This window comes from Copadichromis virginalis, linkage group LG7 (assembly GCF_057382275.1).
Source record: "Copadichromis virginalis isolate Kocher_CV1m ecotype Utaka linkage group LG7, C_Virginalis_male_GT1.1, whole genome shotgun sequence".
NCBI lineage: Eukaryota > Metazoa > Chordata > Actinopteri > Cichliformes > Cichlidae > Copadichromis > Copadichromis virginalis.
This window is the reverse complement of record NC_140624.1, coordinates 43,415,654-43,429,038: the sequence shown is the minus strand read 5'-3', so window position 1 is coordinate 43,429,038 and position 13,385 is coordinate 43,415,654. Positions and strand designations below refer to the sequence as shown.

Sequence of the window (13,385 nt, the reverse complement as noted above, 5' to 3'; positions counted from 1 at the left end):
TTTGACTGGGTCACTGCATTACAGCAAGAGTCATTTTGGCTCTTTTCTGTTGTAGATTTGCTGCTGTGCTTTGGCTTTAGCTGTCAGGCTGACAGCCTCACATTTGACTCTAGAATAATTTGGTATATATAAGAGTTCATGGTTGAGTCAGTGATTGCAGGGTGCTCAGACCCTGTGGCTGCAAAACAAGCCCAAATCATCACCCCCTCCTCCACCATGCCCGACAGGTGATATGAAACATTTGTTGGTTTTCTCCAAATATGACGCTGAGCATTGTGACCAAATATCTCCGCTTTGTCCACATCTGTCCAAAAGACATTGTGTTAACAGGATAATAGTTTTCACTTACAGCACAATAAAGGCCCTGTACTGTCCATTACACTTTAACATCTGATTCAAACTGTCATGGGGCAAAGTGTGGGTGAAGCACTGGTGTCACTGGTGTGGCAAGCAGGAGGAGGACCCAAATGCAAAACTCACAGACACGGGGATGAACTCGAGAAACACAGCTTTAATGCTGGCACGGCAGAACACAGGAAATACAAAACTAAACTGGGGAAAAGTAAACTAACACTCGCAGGTAGACACAGGAAGATCCACACAACATGAGGGAGAACGCGACGCCGAACAGAGGGAGACGCAGACAGAAATACACAGAGGGTTAACGAGGAAAGTGGGAACACACGGGGAACACAGCTGACACAGATAACCATAACGAGACAGGGCGGGGTGAACATAACACTGACGGGAGACAGGCAGAGTCAAACAGGAAGTACAGAGGTTCAAACAGGAGGAGAGAGAGCACGGGGAAAACACAGACATAACGGGCTGAGGAAGACATGGAATAAAACACGAGGGCTCACAGTTACACAGGGGCACACAGGAGGTAACCAAATAAGGAACATCTTAACAGAAGAACCTAGGAACCAAGGCATGACTAGGGGATGAAATACAAAACATACAAAAACTGAGAATACCGGGCCCACATGGCCCGGGTCCATGACAACTGGACAGGTTGCCAGTCTTTCATGGGGCTAACACAGAGACACAGAGAATCATTCACACTTGCATTCACAGCTGTGGTCAATTCAGAGCCATCAGCTATCCTCACACACATGTCTTTGGACTCTGGGAGGACCCAGAGAGTACCCACACAGGCACAGGGAGACCATTTAAACATCTAAACAAAAAAAAACTTCAAAAAAATAAATAATAAAAAAATAATCATAGTTTTTCTTATCTTATTACACATCAACCCTAGGTGTGGATGTGAGGTTGAATAGTTAGTCTCTTTTTCTGTTTGTGATGGACTGGCAACCGGTCAGCACTCTGGGTCACCCAGTGTCAGCCAAGATCAAAAAATGGGTAGTACGGAGCCCCTCTGATGACATGGTACAAAAAATAAATAAATTGTGGCCACGAAATATCATTTCGAGGCCACGAAATAGGTATAACGTGCCCACGAAATACTTATTTGTGGCCACGAAATAGGTATAACGTGCCCACGAAATACTTATTTGTGGCCACGAAATAGGTATAACGTGCCCACGAAATACTTATTTGTGGCCACGAAATACTATTTCAAGGGCACGAAACAGGTATAACGTGCCCACGAAATACTTATTTGTGGCCACGAAACACTTGATGATATATATATATATTATCCCAGGGCACATTCACTAGAACCTGCGTCAGCCATAGTACGGAGTCCTTGCTGTTGGTGATGTCCTTAAGGTGAGTGTATTATATTTTATATTTATTTCATATTGTTATCCCGCAATTCGGCAGTTATTTATTCAGACCTATATTGTTACTATGTTCTAAATGGTATCTGCTGACGTTTCAAATGTTGTATCCTCATGTTGTTAGTACACGTTGTTTTGTTGTGCTAATATGTAGCCGTAAACTCATTTTTAACTGTAGGACGTGCGGCGGCCCCGCAGCACACTTTCAAAGTAGAGCAAGGCTGAAGGCTACTAATAAATGAGGTATGTTCAACATAAAACCTTAGTTCTCTGTGTCACGAAGGTGTCTCTCTTTTACCCTGGCCACATCACCATACTAGCTGGTGCAACTAATCTGGTCTGGACAATAATAACAGTTTTAGATGGAAAGCATCTTAAAATTGCCTTTTTTTTTGCTGAACATCTCCTTTGAAAGTAGCATCATGTGAGTCACACTTGTTAAGGTAATACATGAAATGAGCCGTAGCTTTCAACGCATTATCGGATGAAGCCTTGCAGTTACAGTAGCTCACTGCGGTTATCACGTTGCCAAGGGAACTAATAAAGCATACAGTGATCGGAATGATTTTGTATTGATGCAGGTTGTCCTTGCTCATGCTGAACTACTTAAACTCCAAGTAGACAATCGCTCCATTCCTCATTACCATAGATAATATCTAAGTAATAAAACAATCATTATCAAATTCTGATTTGCCATAGATAAAGTGATTTTATAGGTAGGCTATCATGTAAAAATCTGCTACATAAAATTTATAACTGAGTGTAAAAATACTAATTTTATTTTCATGTGGTTTAGAGGTCAGCTATGGATACTCGGCTGCGAGAATTCTTAACAGAGCGCAAAGTTGAAGAAGATGTGATCAAGAAACTTGAAGATGAGAATGTAAGCCACTGCAGCTTTTGCTGTGTGCGTGCGTGTGTGTCTGTGTGTTTGTTTTTGAACGGAAAGCCGCAATCCACAATTTACTATGCACATTCTAAAAGAATTTATTGAATTTCATATTTGTGTTTAATCAGTGACATTAATTAATGACGTGATATGTTTAAAGAGTAATTTTAAAAGCAATTTTTGTTCATCTTATGTTGGACAAATGTGTACCACATTACCAAAAGTATCTGTTATCAAAAGTAGATAGCAAAAAACAACTCTAAAATATGCAGTTGTATGTATTCATTGTTTTTTTAATATTGACAATTTTATTAATTTGTTATTTATATTTTTCAGATTGATGAAACTGTCATTCCCTTAATGACAGACAGTGACCTGGCAAAGTACATCCCCAAAGTTGGCGATAGAGTCTCCACTGTGGCCTTCTGCAGACAAGCAACACTGTCACGGACGTCACCATCCAGGAAAGAATCTATACTCTCAAGGCTACGACAAAGACTGACAGGAGCTGAGGGAATGCCTCCTAAAAAGAAATTGTCTCAGTGGGCAGAAAATACAAATGCAAAACGAACAGTTAGACGAATTGAGGTTGGCTGGATGGATTTTGATGAGTCGAAGGGTGGGTTCAAACAGGTGAAGTCTGTAAGTGGTGGTGGAACAAGGCATTTATCTGTAGATAAAAATGAAACAGTGTCAAATATCAAACTTATGGCTGAAAATCTGTTTTTCCCCAATGGCACCTCAAAAAAAAACAAAAGTCTTTCACACTATTCAACTCATATTGAGAGCTCACAGATGCATGTGGATGCTTCCAGTACAGTTGATGAGTTGTATAAGCAAAGTAAAGTCAAAATTCTGCGACTTTATCTGTGTACCAGAAAGAAAACACAACAGCAGCCCCAAGACGTAGAGGCCAATCATGCAATAACCCAGCCCTCTGTGGTAGATCTCACTGGCAATGAACCTAATCAGGCCGCTGATGATCTGTTGGCGGAAAACATAAATTCAGAACCATCAAACTTTGTAATTAATGATGGAGCTTCCACAAGTGGATATTTTGAACTGAATGACACATTACCATGGGATGGTCTGCCAAATGTAGGTGAAAGTGAAGATTCTGATGCAGTTGTTATTATTAGTGGGGATAACAGGGTGGATATTAGTGTGGTTGAACTAAACCCTGAAACACTGTTTACAGAAAAAGAGTCTGATCCACCTCATCACACATTGTCTCTCTCACCGGGGCTGACAGGAGAGGCCAATATTCCTGACCAAGCACCCCCTGAACCACGATCTTGTCCCGTAATACTAACTGTTAGAAGAGGTCATTGTCTTACTGATTTGATCAGTGCCTTTAAGGACTCAAACATTATTTCATCTGAGGTCAATATCAAAATGTTGTTACCAAATGGAGAGCTTGAACAGGGGGAAGGAAGTGGTGTTTTGCGGGACTGCCTGACAGAATTTTGGATGGATTTCTATGACAGCTGCACATTGGGAGTTGAGGTGAAAGTCCCATTCATTCGGCATGACTTTCAGTGTGAAGAATGGCAGGCTATAGCTAGAGTGTTTGTTGTAGGGTGGAAGCAAGCTGGTTACTTCCCAGTGAAGCTTGCAATACCCTTTCTGGAGGAGATATTGTACGGCTCAACAACCAGTAGTTTAAAAGATTCCTTTCTTTTGTACGTCTCACAAGAAGAGCGATCTGTTCTCCTGAAGGCTTTGGATGACTTCAATTCAGTGGATACAGATGAATTGCTGGAAGTACTTGATGCACATGAGTGCAAGCAGGTTCCTACCAAGGACACACTGCTCCCTGTTTTGGCACAGATAGGACACAAAGTACTTATTCAGGCCCCAATGTTTGTAATCAAGTGCTGGCGTCCCGTTGTGGGTTCTGTAGCTGGTTTACTCCCACCAGAAGGACTGCATCATTTCATAGCAGAAAAAAAACCGACTGTAAAAACAGTGAAGGAGCTTCTAATCTTTCCAGAGGAGATGACAGCTGCCCAGTCAACAGTTTCTCGTTACCTGAAAAGGTACATTGGAGAAATTGATTTCAATTATCTTCAGCTTTTCCTGCGGTTCTGTACAGGATCCAATCTGTTGGATAAAGCCATACTAATTGAGTTCATAGAAACTACAGATTTCCTCCGCAGACCACAATCCCACACATGTGGATGTGTACTAAAGCTGCCCCTTGGTTATCACAGCTATCCAGACTTTCGCAGTGAATTTAACAGCATTCTCGCAAGCTCTATGTGGGTGATGGATGTGGTGTAGGTCAGTGTTACCCAACCTTGGTCCTCAAGGCACTCTGCCCTACACGTTTTAGGTTTTCCACCCTAACAGTTCATAGAAACACGGGTGTAGTTAACAGTAACATGAAGGAATGAATGTGAATGTTCAATAGACTGGGTGGTTAAGTTCTCTTAACAGTGTAGCCCGTTGTGCCTTTTTCATGTGCAGCCTTTTTTTTCATCTGGTCAGTAAGTGCTTTCTTAGTTTCTCCCCCCAATTAAAATAGTAAGCTAAAGGGAATGTTCAGGTTTTTTGAAGTGGAGTTACCTGTAGTAGACAGCACTTAGCACTCTGATTTTGCAGAAGCAGCAGTGAGTGTTGGGGACAAAATAAGGCAACAAATTGGTTGGGGAATGAGACCACAAAACAACACCAGTTGAAAATACATATACATATTTAAATAACATTTTCAGTGCTTCACCTGGTAGGAATCCGTACACTAAACATAGAAGTGCATCTGTTCCTGCTGCACACATTGTTACTGTGTTTTTGGCTAGTGCCAAAATAAATTACTAATTTTAACATTCTAATACTTTTTTACTACAGGAAGAGTAACAAATATTTCCAATATAGCATACAGTAACAGTTCTACAAACTGGAAGATTGCTGAGTGCTTTCTACTGTATATACATACATAAGTACAACACCATTACAAATACCATATTCCAACTGATTAAGCATGTTCTATATTAAAGTATTTCAGATGTTTGCAGAAATCTTAATAGAAACAAGAATGTGAACCTTTATGTTCCTAATGGGTTTAGAAGAAAAGTTGTCAATTACAGAGATTGGTTACATTGTAAAGAGGTTTGTATAACATTTTAGAAATAACTGTTATTTTATCCTGTTATTATATGCAAAATACAACCTGTTTTTGAGTATGGTGTATTTTGAAAGACACCAGTAAACCATTCTCATTGGTACAAAACTTTGTCCTCTCTGTTACATTCTATACATCTTTAAACATGAACATGTCTAATGACACAGCTGAAAGTTATTTAACTACTCATTCTATAATGTCATACACGTGCTGTGATTTTTAAGAAAAAAAGCCGTTCTTTATCAAACATGGGATTGCTTTAATCTATTCCACAATAACAAAATTATAGGCTCAAGAAACATTTGGAGCATTGGTGACACAACTATGATTCTACACTTTAGCCTACTTGGTCTTCTTGTCTAATTGATCACAACATTAGATATATTGCCAGTCTATGTGGTTGTTATCCAAGGTGCTCTTTTTTTGTTAGAAATTAACACATTTTTGGTACCAAAAACTATTATGAACAACTTTTGATGCTTTAACAGTGTGATAAGTTTAACTCAATCCCAAAAGGATTTTTTTTTTTCTAACCTGTATCATATTTTAGTTTAATACTCCACGCTTTGTAGCTACCAAGAGCAAGCAACACTTCATGATGAGTTAATTTACTGACATGGACAAAATGAAAATTATGTTATACAGTCTTTTCTGATAATTTTGATACAAAGACAAGATAACTACACACTGGAGAAAAATAATTACTTAATAATAAGTACATTAAGCTGTAGGAATACGTACTGAAGTACAAAATGTACTACATTTGTATGTTTGTGTCCATTTAAGTAGCCTCAAATAACTGTGAACGAACTGTATCCCTGAGATGAAAATATAAATCAAGGGCCTGGGACATGGTAGATGGGAATTCCAAGCTTGATTCCTCCATTATTATTGTGCACAAATCAAATACTTGCACATCACATGGGACTGAACTAACAAAAGTGCAGCTATTTTTACACAAGGTCAAATCTTCTGTCAGTGGAACGAGACAGTCTTCTGCACCCCAAAGGTGAGGGGCCATGTACATGACATCAGGTATCCCACAGGGCACGTTGTTATTCTTTGAGGGCCTTATACGGTGAGCATTCCAAACACTCCGGATGTCATTCAATACCTCCTGATGAAGAAACAAGAATTAGGTCAGAGCTGTAATACAAGGCATTTTTAAAATGGTCGAAAATAAGTGTGGTGCATCCTTAAATGAATTGAAAAGCAGCAATGTTTGGATGCAGTTTAATGAAAACCAAAGGAAGAGGGAGTGATGGCAAAAAAAGAAAAGAAAGAACCACACCAGGCAAACCACTGAGTTGTGGGATCTGGGCTTTATACTAATACTAATACTAATCTTGGTGCGGATGCGCAAAGCTTTTCAACTTTATGCGCATAATACAGGTGACAAAATCAATATTTTTCAATCCCATGAGGGGATCCAATATCATCTCAGACCTGAACGTACCAATGATAGAGCGCTGAAGAGTTACTGATGCGTGAAGCCTGACTGCTTTTGACAGACTGGCAGTGACAGATCGGTAGCTGCAGCATAACTGCTGATGCAGAATGAGTGCAGACAAGGATAATGTCCTCCGATCAGAAAAAAACAACATTTAAGTCGTGCTGACTTCTGATCAGTTCAATTGGCAAAGTGTTCCCTGATTTAAAAACTTTGGCTGGGTTGATGCTTCAGCCTCCATTACGCACATACAGAGCGCAGTTGACCTTCAACAACGTTAGGAATACATTGCATTTACCGTACGGTAAAGGTAACGTCGTTTTAACTATGTAAACAATTATTTTGTTACCCTTACTGCTAAAACAGCTTAATTTAATGTAATTAATTACCACCACTGGTTATCATAATATGGGTCATTTACCTGAATGATTGGCATGAAGCAGAACTGTGACAGAGCTTTGTCAATGAAATCCCCAAAGAAGAATCCTTCGTCCTTCAGTTCTCCTAGAAGCTTGATCCATGACTCGACTCCTTCTTTTCTCATCACTCCCCACCAGCTCTCAATTCTCTGGTTTGCGGTACTTGCTCCTGTGACGTAGCTTCTGTCTCCTGCTCTATCATCCCCGTCATTTCTCCGTAAATAACGCTGGAGGTCTCTGACCAACACGTTCTCAGTGCCCATGTCAGTTCGTACGAGCCTGGGGAAACCCCCACGACTCTCCACTGCTTCCACAAAGTAACCTTCGATAACCTTTGGGTCACTGTTAGTGTGTGCGGCCCGCAGCCAAATGATGTTGCGTGAGAAACCGTCGATGCATCCATTAATACATATCCCATATGGCTTTAGTTTGTCATAAGAGTCTATGTGCCACACAAAGTTAGGCCCCTGAGCAAAATATTGCCTCCTTCTGAGACGTCTGGTCTGGCGAACCTGGGAACCTACTGGGTCCAGTAAAGAGATGAGGATCCTGACGTCTTCTTTCCTGATCGCAATGCCGTGTTGTTTGCACTTTGTAAACATCCACCGATAACCGTGATCCTTCCCAGGCCCTTGCAGTTGGTTCACAATAAAATCTATCCCGGCGTCCAGGTCGTACTTACGTCTGTAAAGCGACTTGGCTCTCAATATCCGGTTTAAATGTCTCTCCGTAATGATGGTTCCTTGTGTTGTGCCAAAAAGTGATTGTCTGCCAAAAACTGATTTCCGGTATTTGCCAAAAAGCGATTGCTCATATTTAAAGTGCTATAAGTAACTTGTTGGGCTATAATATGTTAAACATATGTCAAATGCATCCCTTATGGATGACATAAAGTCATCTTGAGCCACAAACAACATTCGTGTAGCAAGATACAAGCCGCAATCAGTTTTTGGCAGCGACTTTTATATAACCTTTATTTATGCAGTAAAAAAAAAATCTCATTAACATTAAAAATGTATTTTGTAAGAGTAAGTTGGCCAAGAGCACAGCAGAAATGGCAGCAAATATTACAATAGTTCTGTAAAAATATTTTAAGTGGGGATAAAGGACCAGATATGGTTATAATGTAAGTACAAGTTGTAAAGATACTTAAAAAACAGATAATTTTTTAATTCTTTATGTAACCCCTTTGTATCCCCTGTTCACCGAAGTCTATTTACGAACATACGTAAAGATATTACACATAAAAAATACACAGAAACACTGGAAATCACTTTTTGGCAGACAATCACTTTTTGGCACAACACTTGCATTGCCAGGCTTTTCAAAATGCATTTGTAGCTCATTCCCAGCCTGAAATAAAACTCAATCAGACTGTCTCTGTCCATGGTGTATTTAGCCTACTTTTATGCTTGTGTCTCTACGCAGCTGTCCAGGAATTCTATCAATAAGATGTGCGCACGTTATCTATTTCGTGGCCACAAATGCGTAATTCGTTGCCACGTTATACCCAATTCGTGCCCACAAATTAGCATTTCGTGCGCACGTTATACCTATTTCGTGCCCTCGAAATAGTATTTCGTGGCCACAAATAAGTATTTCGTGGGCACGTTATACCTATTTCGTGGCCTCGAAATGATATTTCGTGGCCACAATTTATTTATTTTTTGTACCATGTCATCAGAGGGGCTCCGTAGGATAGAGCCAGACCGCACAGAGTGATAAATCTGTGTTGGGATTGATGGAAGCATATTTGTAACTACCAGAGGAGGGCAGTAGAGGACCGTAAAAAAAAGACCAGCATTTTAATATTTCGTGCATCTCCACAAATACATCAGGACTAAGTCATATTTTATTCCTATCGTTTATTTTATGTGGAATAATCTATGGCAACACTCACTTAGCAAATGCAGTCAATAGCACTATTACGAAATAACAACAAGTTGTTAAAATGGCTCTTGGGTGGCTGAAGTGGAGAAAAATTGTGAAATAGTAGGAATAATGTTGTTGTTTTTTTTGTTTTATTTAAAAGATTTTTTTTTATTTATTTTCATTTCCTAGGAAAAACCTATAACATGTTTTGGCTAGATATCAGCCGGTTACTGTATAATGCTGCTGCAGCACTCTGCAACAGTGCTGTTGCATGAAATCATTAATTAGTCATGGTGGTTTTCCTGAGCCAAAAAAACAATCTACATTCACAGAGATGTACAGGTCTGCATAATGATGCACCCCTGACAGCACGCTGGAGCTGGGTTCATGCTGCCTTTTTTTTTTTTTAAAGGAAAAACTTAATTCAGTTTTGACTCGTCTCCCCCTTTAGTGTATTTTTACTGTGACAGAGAAGATTGGATGTACAAGACAGCTGATGTATCTCTCTGCACGCAACCCACCAGCCACCATCGCAGGTGTTGCCTCGGCGGGGATTTGCTCTCTTTTTGAATATTTTAGCATGCTCTGTGGTTCCCACAGAATGATTGATTGGTTCTTCTTGGCCCACATTAGGGTTCTGCACACAGGCTTTCAGGTGTTCACTCTGACTAAAGAAAAGACTTCTGAGTAGGATGTTTCTTAAGATAGTTGCTTCTAATGCAGAAGTACATCCTGTTTTTTTCTTAGATTTTTTTGCATTACCTTTAGAGGTTTAGGATAAGGGTCTCACTTAGGCCTTTAGTCCACATCATTCCTACCAGTTGAAAGAAATAACTGTGATTGTGTACCATGCTGGCTGTGATCTTATAAATATCAGATGCACATATCTCCCATATCTGTATGTTTTCTTTCTTTCCTTTTCTGACTGGGAAATACTGAGCTGTACACACCTTTGTTTATTAACAGTATCACACAATATGACTAACATGATGCTCCCTTGACTGTATGCCAGAGGACAGGTGTGTCTGCCAAGCTCTCTCCTCACTTAGCTAACATCAGGTGATGTGCACTGTGTCTCGCTCATCTCTTCAACCTTCCACACAGATGGATAGCTTGCAATTTTGCTGTGAAGGTCACTGGTTTTTTAAATCCATCTTTGCTACCACTACGCACTTGATCAGCATAACAGTTTTGTCTGCATACTGCAAAGCTGTGCTTGAGTTTGTAATCCCTGCCAATAGGTTAGGCCACATAATTAAACTGAGAATCTGAAGGAAATTCAATACAATCTATTAGAAGTGAGTGACCCAAGTGAGACTTTGGTATTCGCGGGCTGCATGTAAAGCTTTTCTATAGCATCACGTTCCAGAAGTCATTCACTGCTTATGTTGGCTTCTGTGTAGTAGGGTCCAAGTACTGTGCATGCTGGATTTACTAAGAAACCTGATGGATTCGTGTCTCCCTCAACAAAATACAACATTCATCTCATTATCTAAGCACTCAGTGATATGGGTGAGTTGAGCCGAATTAAAGAGCTGACATGTCATGAGCGTCACCAGTGGCACAATATTAAATCCATCTAAAAAACACAGCATCATTCACTTTGTGCCATGTGATCAGCTTTGGCAGTTCACAGTGTGCCCAGTACAAAAATGGCCAACTAACCGACTGCAGTGATTATATGAAACAACGTTTTCACAGGATCCTCTGCAGTACTGTGAAAAACGAAGTACAATCCATGATTCAGTAGTTTGTAGTTTGTTTGCTGTACGACTTTATTATTGTGGAAGAATTCTGACCCACTCTTCTTTGCAGCTTTGGTTCATTGAGATTTGTGGGCTTTGTTTATACACAGCTCTCTTACGACAGCATTGTAATCAGGTTAAGGTCGGGACTTTGGAACACTTTGATTCTTTTCCTTTTTCAGCCATTCTGTTGTAGATTTTTCTGCTGTGGTCAGGATCATTGTCCTGCCGCGTGACCCAAGGTTTAGCTTCCAGACAGTTTGGACTCTAGAACACTTTGGTATAAGAGGAGTTCACGGTCGACTCAATGACTGCAAGGTGTCCACCACCACGCATGGCAGTTGTTATGAGGTGGCCTCTTCTCCCTTTCACTGCTTTTGTATCTTCTTCTTATTATTATTATTTTGTGCTCAGACCTTAATATAAGCTCTGCTTTTCTCTTAAAAGTAACTGTGGCAGAATAAACATAAAAATACTGTCATTAGTTTTATCCAAAGGCAAAAACTAACAAAACACAAGCTATTCTCGCTTTGTTACTCACCCATCTGAGACTTTTGTGCTCAGACTACTAATACGACAGTGTGTCTTCACGCATTGCTAATTTTCTCATCCACAAACACCAGCGAAGTTGAGGTGAAGTCTCCCAAGTGCCACTCTGTCATTCTGTCACACCACACATCAGCAGCGGTGACGGCGCTTCTTCGCAAACTTCGGACTTTGCAGAAATGAACGGCTGCATCCTTCCTTCCTGCCATTTCCCCCGGCTTGTGTGGGAGCTGAATTCAATATGACCTATAGTGGAATGTGACAGCAGAGGGCTGCCACAGCCCAGCCTGACAGGTCTGCCAAATGACTCCCTCTCTCTCCCTCACACCATGCACGCTTGAGCCAGCTCCTTTTGAGGCTCTTTCGTTTTTTCTCCCCCTGAACTGCAATGCCATGCATCAGCTGAGAGCCAAGCCTGTTAACAGGATCACTTCTCCACAGTGCAGTGACTGCAGGAACAGTTTTACATGGCAGACACACTCAATTACATATATACACGCTGTTTAATTCCACAGATCAGTTCGTCCACACAGACCATTGGTATTGCATTTGAACTTAGCGTGGTGTCTCGAAATGTGTGAATTTAACAACTGTCTGGGTCGCGGGGCCACAGACATCAGACAGAGATGATGTAATGTATTCGTAGTTGTTTGGATTCTTAGCCGATTAATCTCACAGTTACAGTATACACTTTTATCAAAATGATATTTGGACGGTGTTTCATCCCTCCATTGGTGTGTTGGTGTTTCTGTAATTTCTTTATTTTGTTCTTTTTCTTGTGGAAAAACATCCAGATAAAGTGAGACATATCCTGCCTGCTATATTTTATGTGTGATTGACATACAGTCAGTTAGGCGGTCACCTCAGGGGACAGAGAAAGCTTGAAAATGAAATAGTTTAGTGTTTGGCCAATCGATACAAGCTGTGATGCAGTAAATGTAGAATTGCTGATAAAAATGTAAATTTAGAAAAGCAATGACTTCATCATCACTTCATCATCTGGCTCCAGCTCAAACTGGGTCAGCTGGGCCAGCTGTTAAAAAAATGACCCGTCCTGCTGCTCCTGCATTTGCCCCCGGGAGCAGGTGCTCTCCTGGTGGCTGATGAGCCACGCTAGTTAATTAACACCACTCAAGCGTGTACAGCAAAGCACAAAGGAAATTGTGTTTATGCTCGTAATCTCAGGACACAGCACAGAAAATTCACACAATAATCAAGCAGAAACATTTTTGCGGGGGAAATAATGGCTGCTACATTTACACAAAACAAGAAAACAAAACTTTTCTCAAGACAGAATGAAGGCTAGTGGAGGTCATCTGTACCCAGGAGGTTAAATTATTAGCTGTAATTTTGAGGTGAGGGTGAAACTTGTCACCATCATTGCTGGCCTCATTGCCAGTGGCAGAGCCAGACAATTCTTATATTGGTAGCCAGACCGAGACCATTACACTCACTGGGTCACCTCCGAAATGTAGTTATTTTTTTTTTCTGTGTGACAAAGCCCTCCAGGCCAAAGTGTTCTGGTCAGTCGCTCTTAGTATTTGATTTGGCACTGTGAGGACACATATCTAATAAACTTTTAAAGAAAAATCTGGAAC

General features: G+C 40.5%; 2 protein-coding genes across 4 annotated transcripts; one reads left to right on the top strand and one right to left on the bottom strand.

Moving 5' to 3' along the window:
* Positions 1-1,618: 1,618 nt before the first annotated feature.
* LOC146705714 (uncharacterized) lies at positions 1,619-5,856 on the top strand. 3 transcript variants are annotated; one of them, XM_085463499.1, is made up of 4 exons: positions 1,619-1,734; positions 1,924-1,988; positions 2,542-2,628; positions 2,971-5,856. In XM_085463499.1, the coding sequence occupies exons 3-4, from the start codon at positions 2,551-2,553 to the stop codon at positions 4,915-4,917; spliced, it is 2,025 nt and encodes a 674-aa protein (XP_085319625.1). In that variant the 5' UTR covers positions 1,619-1,734; positions 1,924-1,988; positions 2,542-2,550; the 3' UTR covers positions 4,918-5,856. The 3 variants fall into 3 exon arrangements, with proteins under 3 accessions (XP_085319625.1, XP_085319626.1, XP_085319627.1); XM_085463500.1 differs by lacking the exon at positions 1,619-1,734 and having other exon boundaries at positions 1,770-1,988; XM_085463501.1 differs by lacking the exons at positions 1,619-1,734; positions 1,924-1,988 and having other exon boundaries at positions 2,219-2,628.
* A 439-nt stretch (positions 5,857-6,295) lies between these two features.
* LOC146705713 (uncharacterized) lies at positions 6,296-9,173 on the bottom strand. Its single transcript, XM_085463503.1, has 2 exons — positions 7,627-9,173; positions 6,296-6,872 (listed from the first exon to the last, which is right to left on the bottom strand). Exons 1-2 carry the CDS (start codon positions 8,224-8,226, stop codon positions 6,537-6,539), a joined length of 936 nt encoding a protein of 311 aa, XP_085319629.1. The 5' UTR covers positions 8,227-9,173; the 3' UTR covers positions 6,296-6,536.
* Positions 9,174-13,385: the final 4,212 nt, after the last annotated feature.

Excerpts from the sequence above, each read along its gene's own strand:
- LOC146705714 (XM_085463499.1), top strand. The coding sequence starts at position 2,551 with ATGGATACTCGGCTGCGAGAATTCTTAACAGAGCGCAAAGTTGAAGAA. Across the intron at positions 2,629-2,970 it reads AGAAACTTGAAGATGAGAAT|ATTGATGAAACTGTCATTCC; the intron begins GTAAGCCACTGC and ends TATATTTTTCAG.
- LOC146705713 (XM_085463503.1), bottom strand. The coding sequence starts at position 8,226 with ATGTTTACAAAGTGCAAACAACACGGCATTGCGATCAGGAAAGAAGAC. Across the intron at positions 6,873-7,626 it reads GCTTCATGCCAATCATTCAG|GAGGTATTGAATGACATCCG; the intron begins GTAAATGACCCA and ends TTTCTTCATCAG.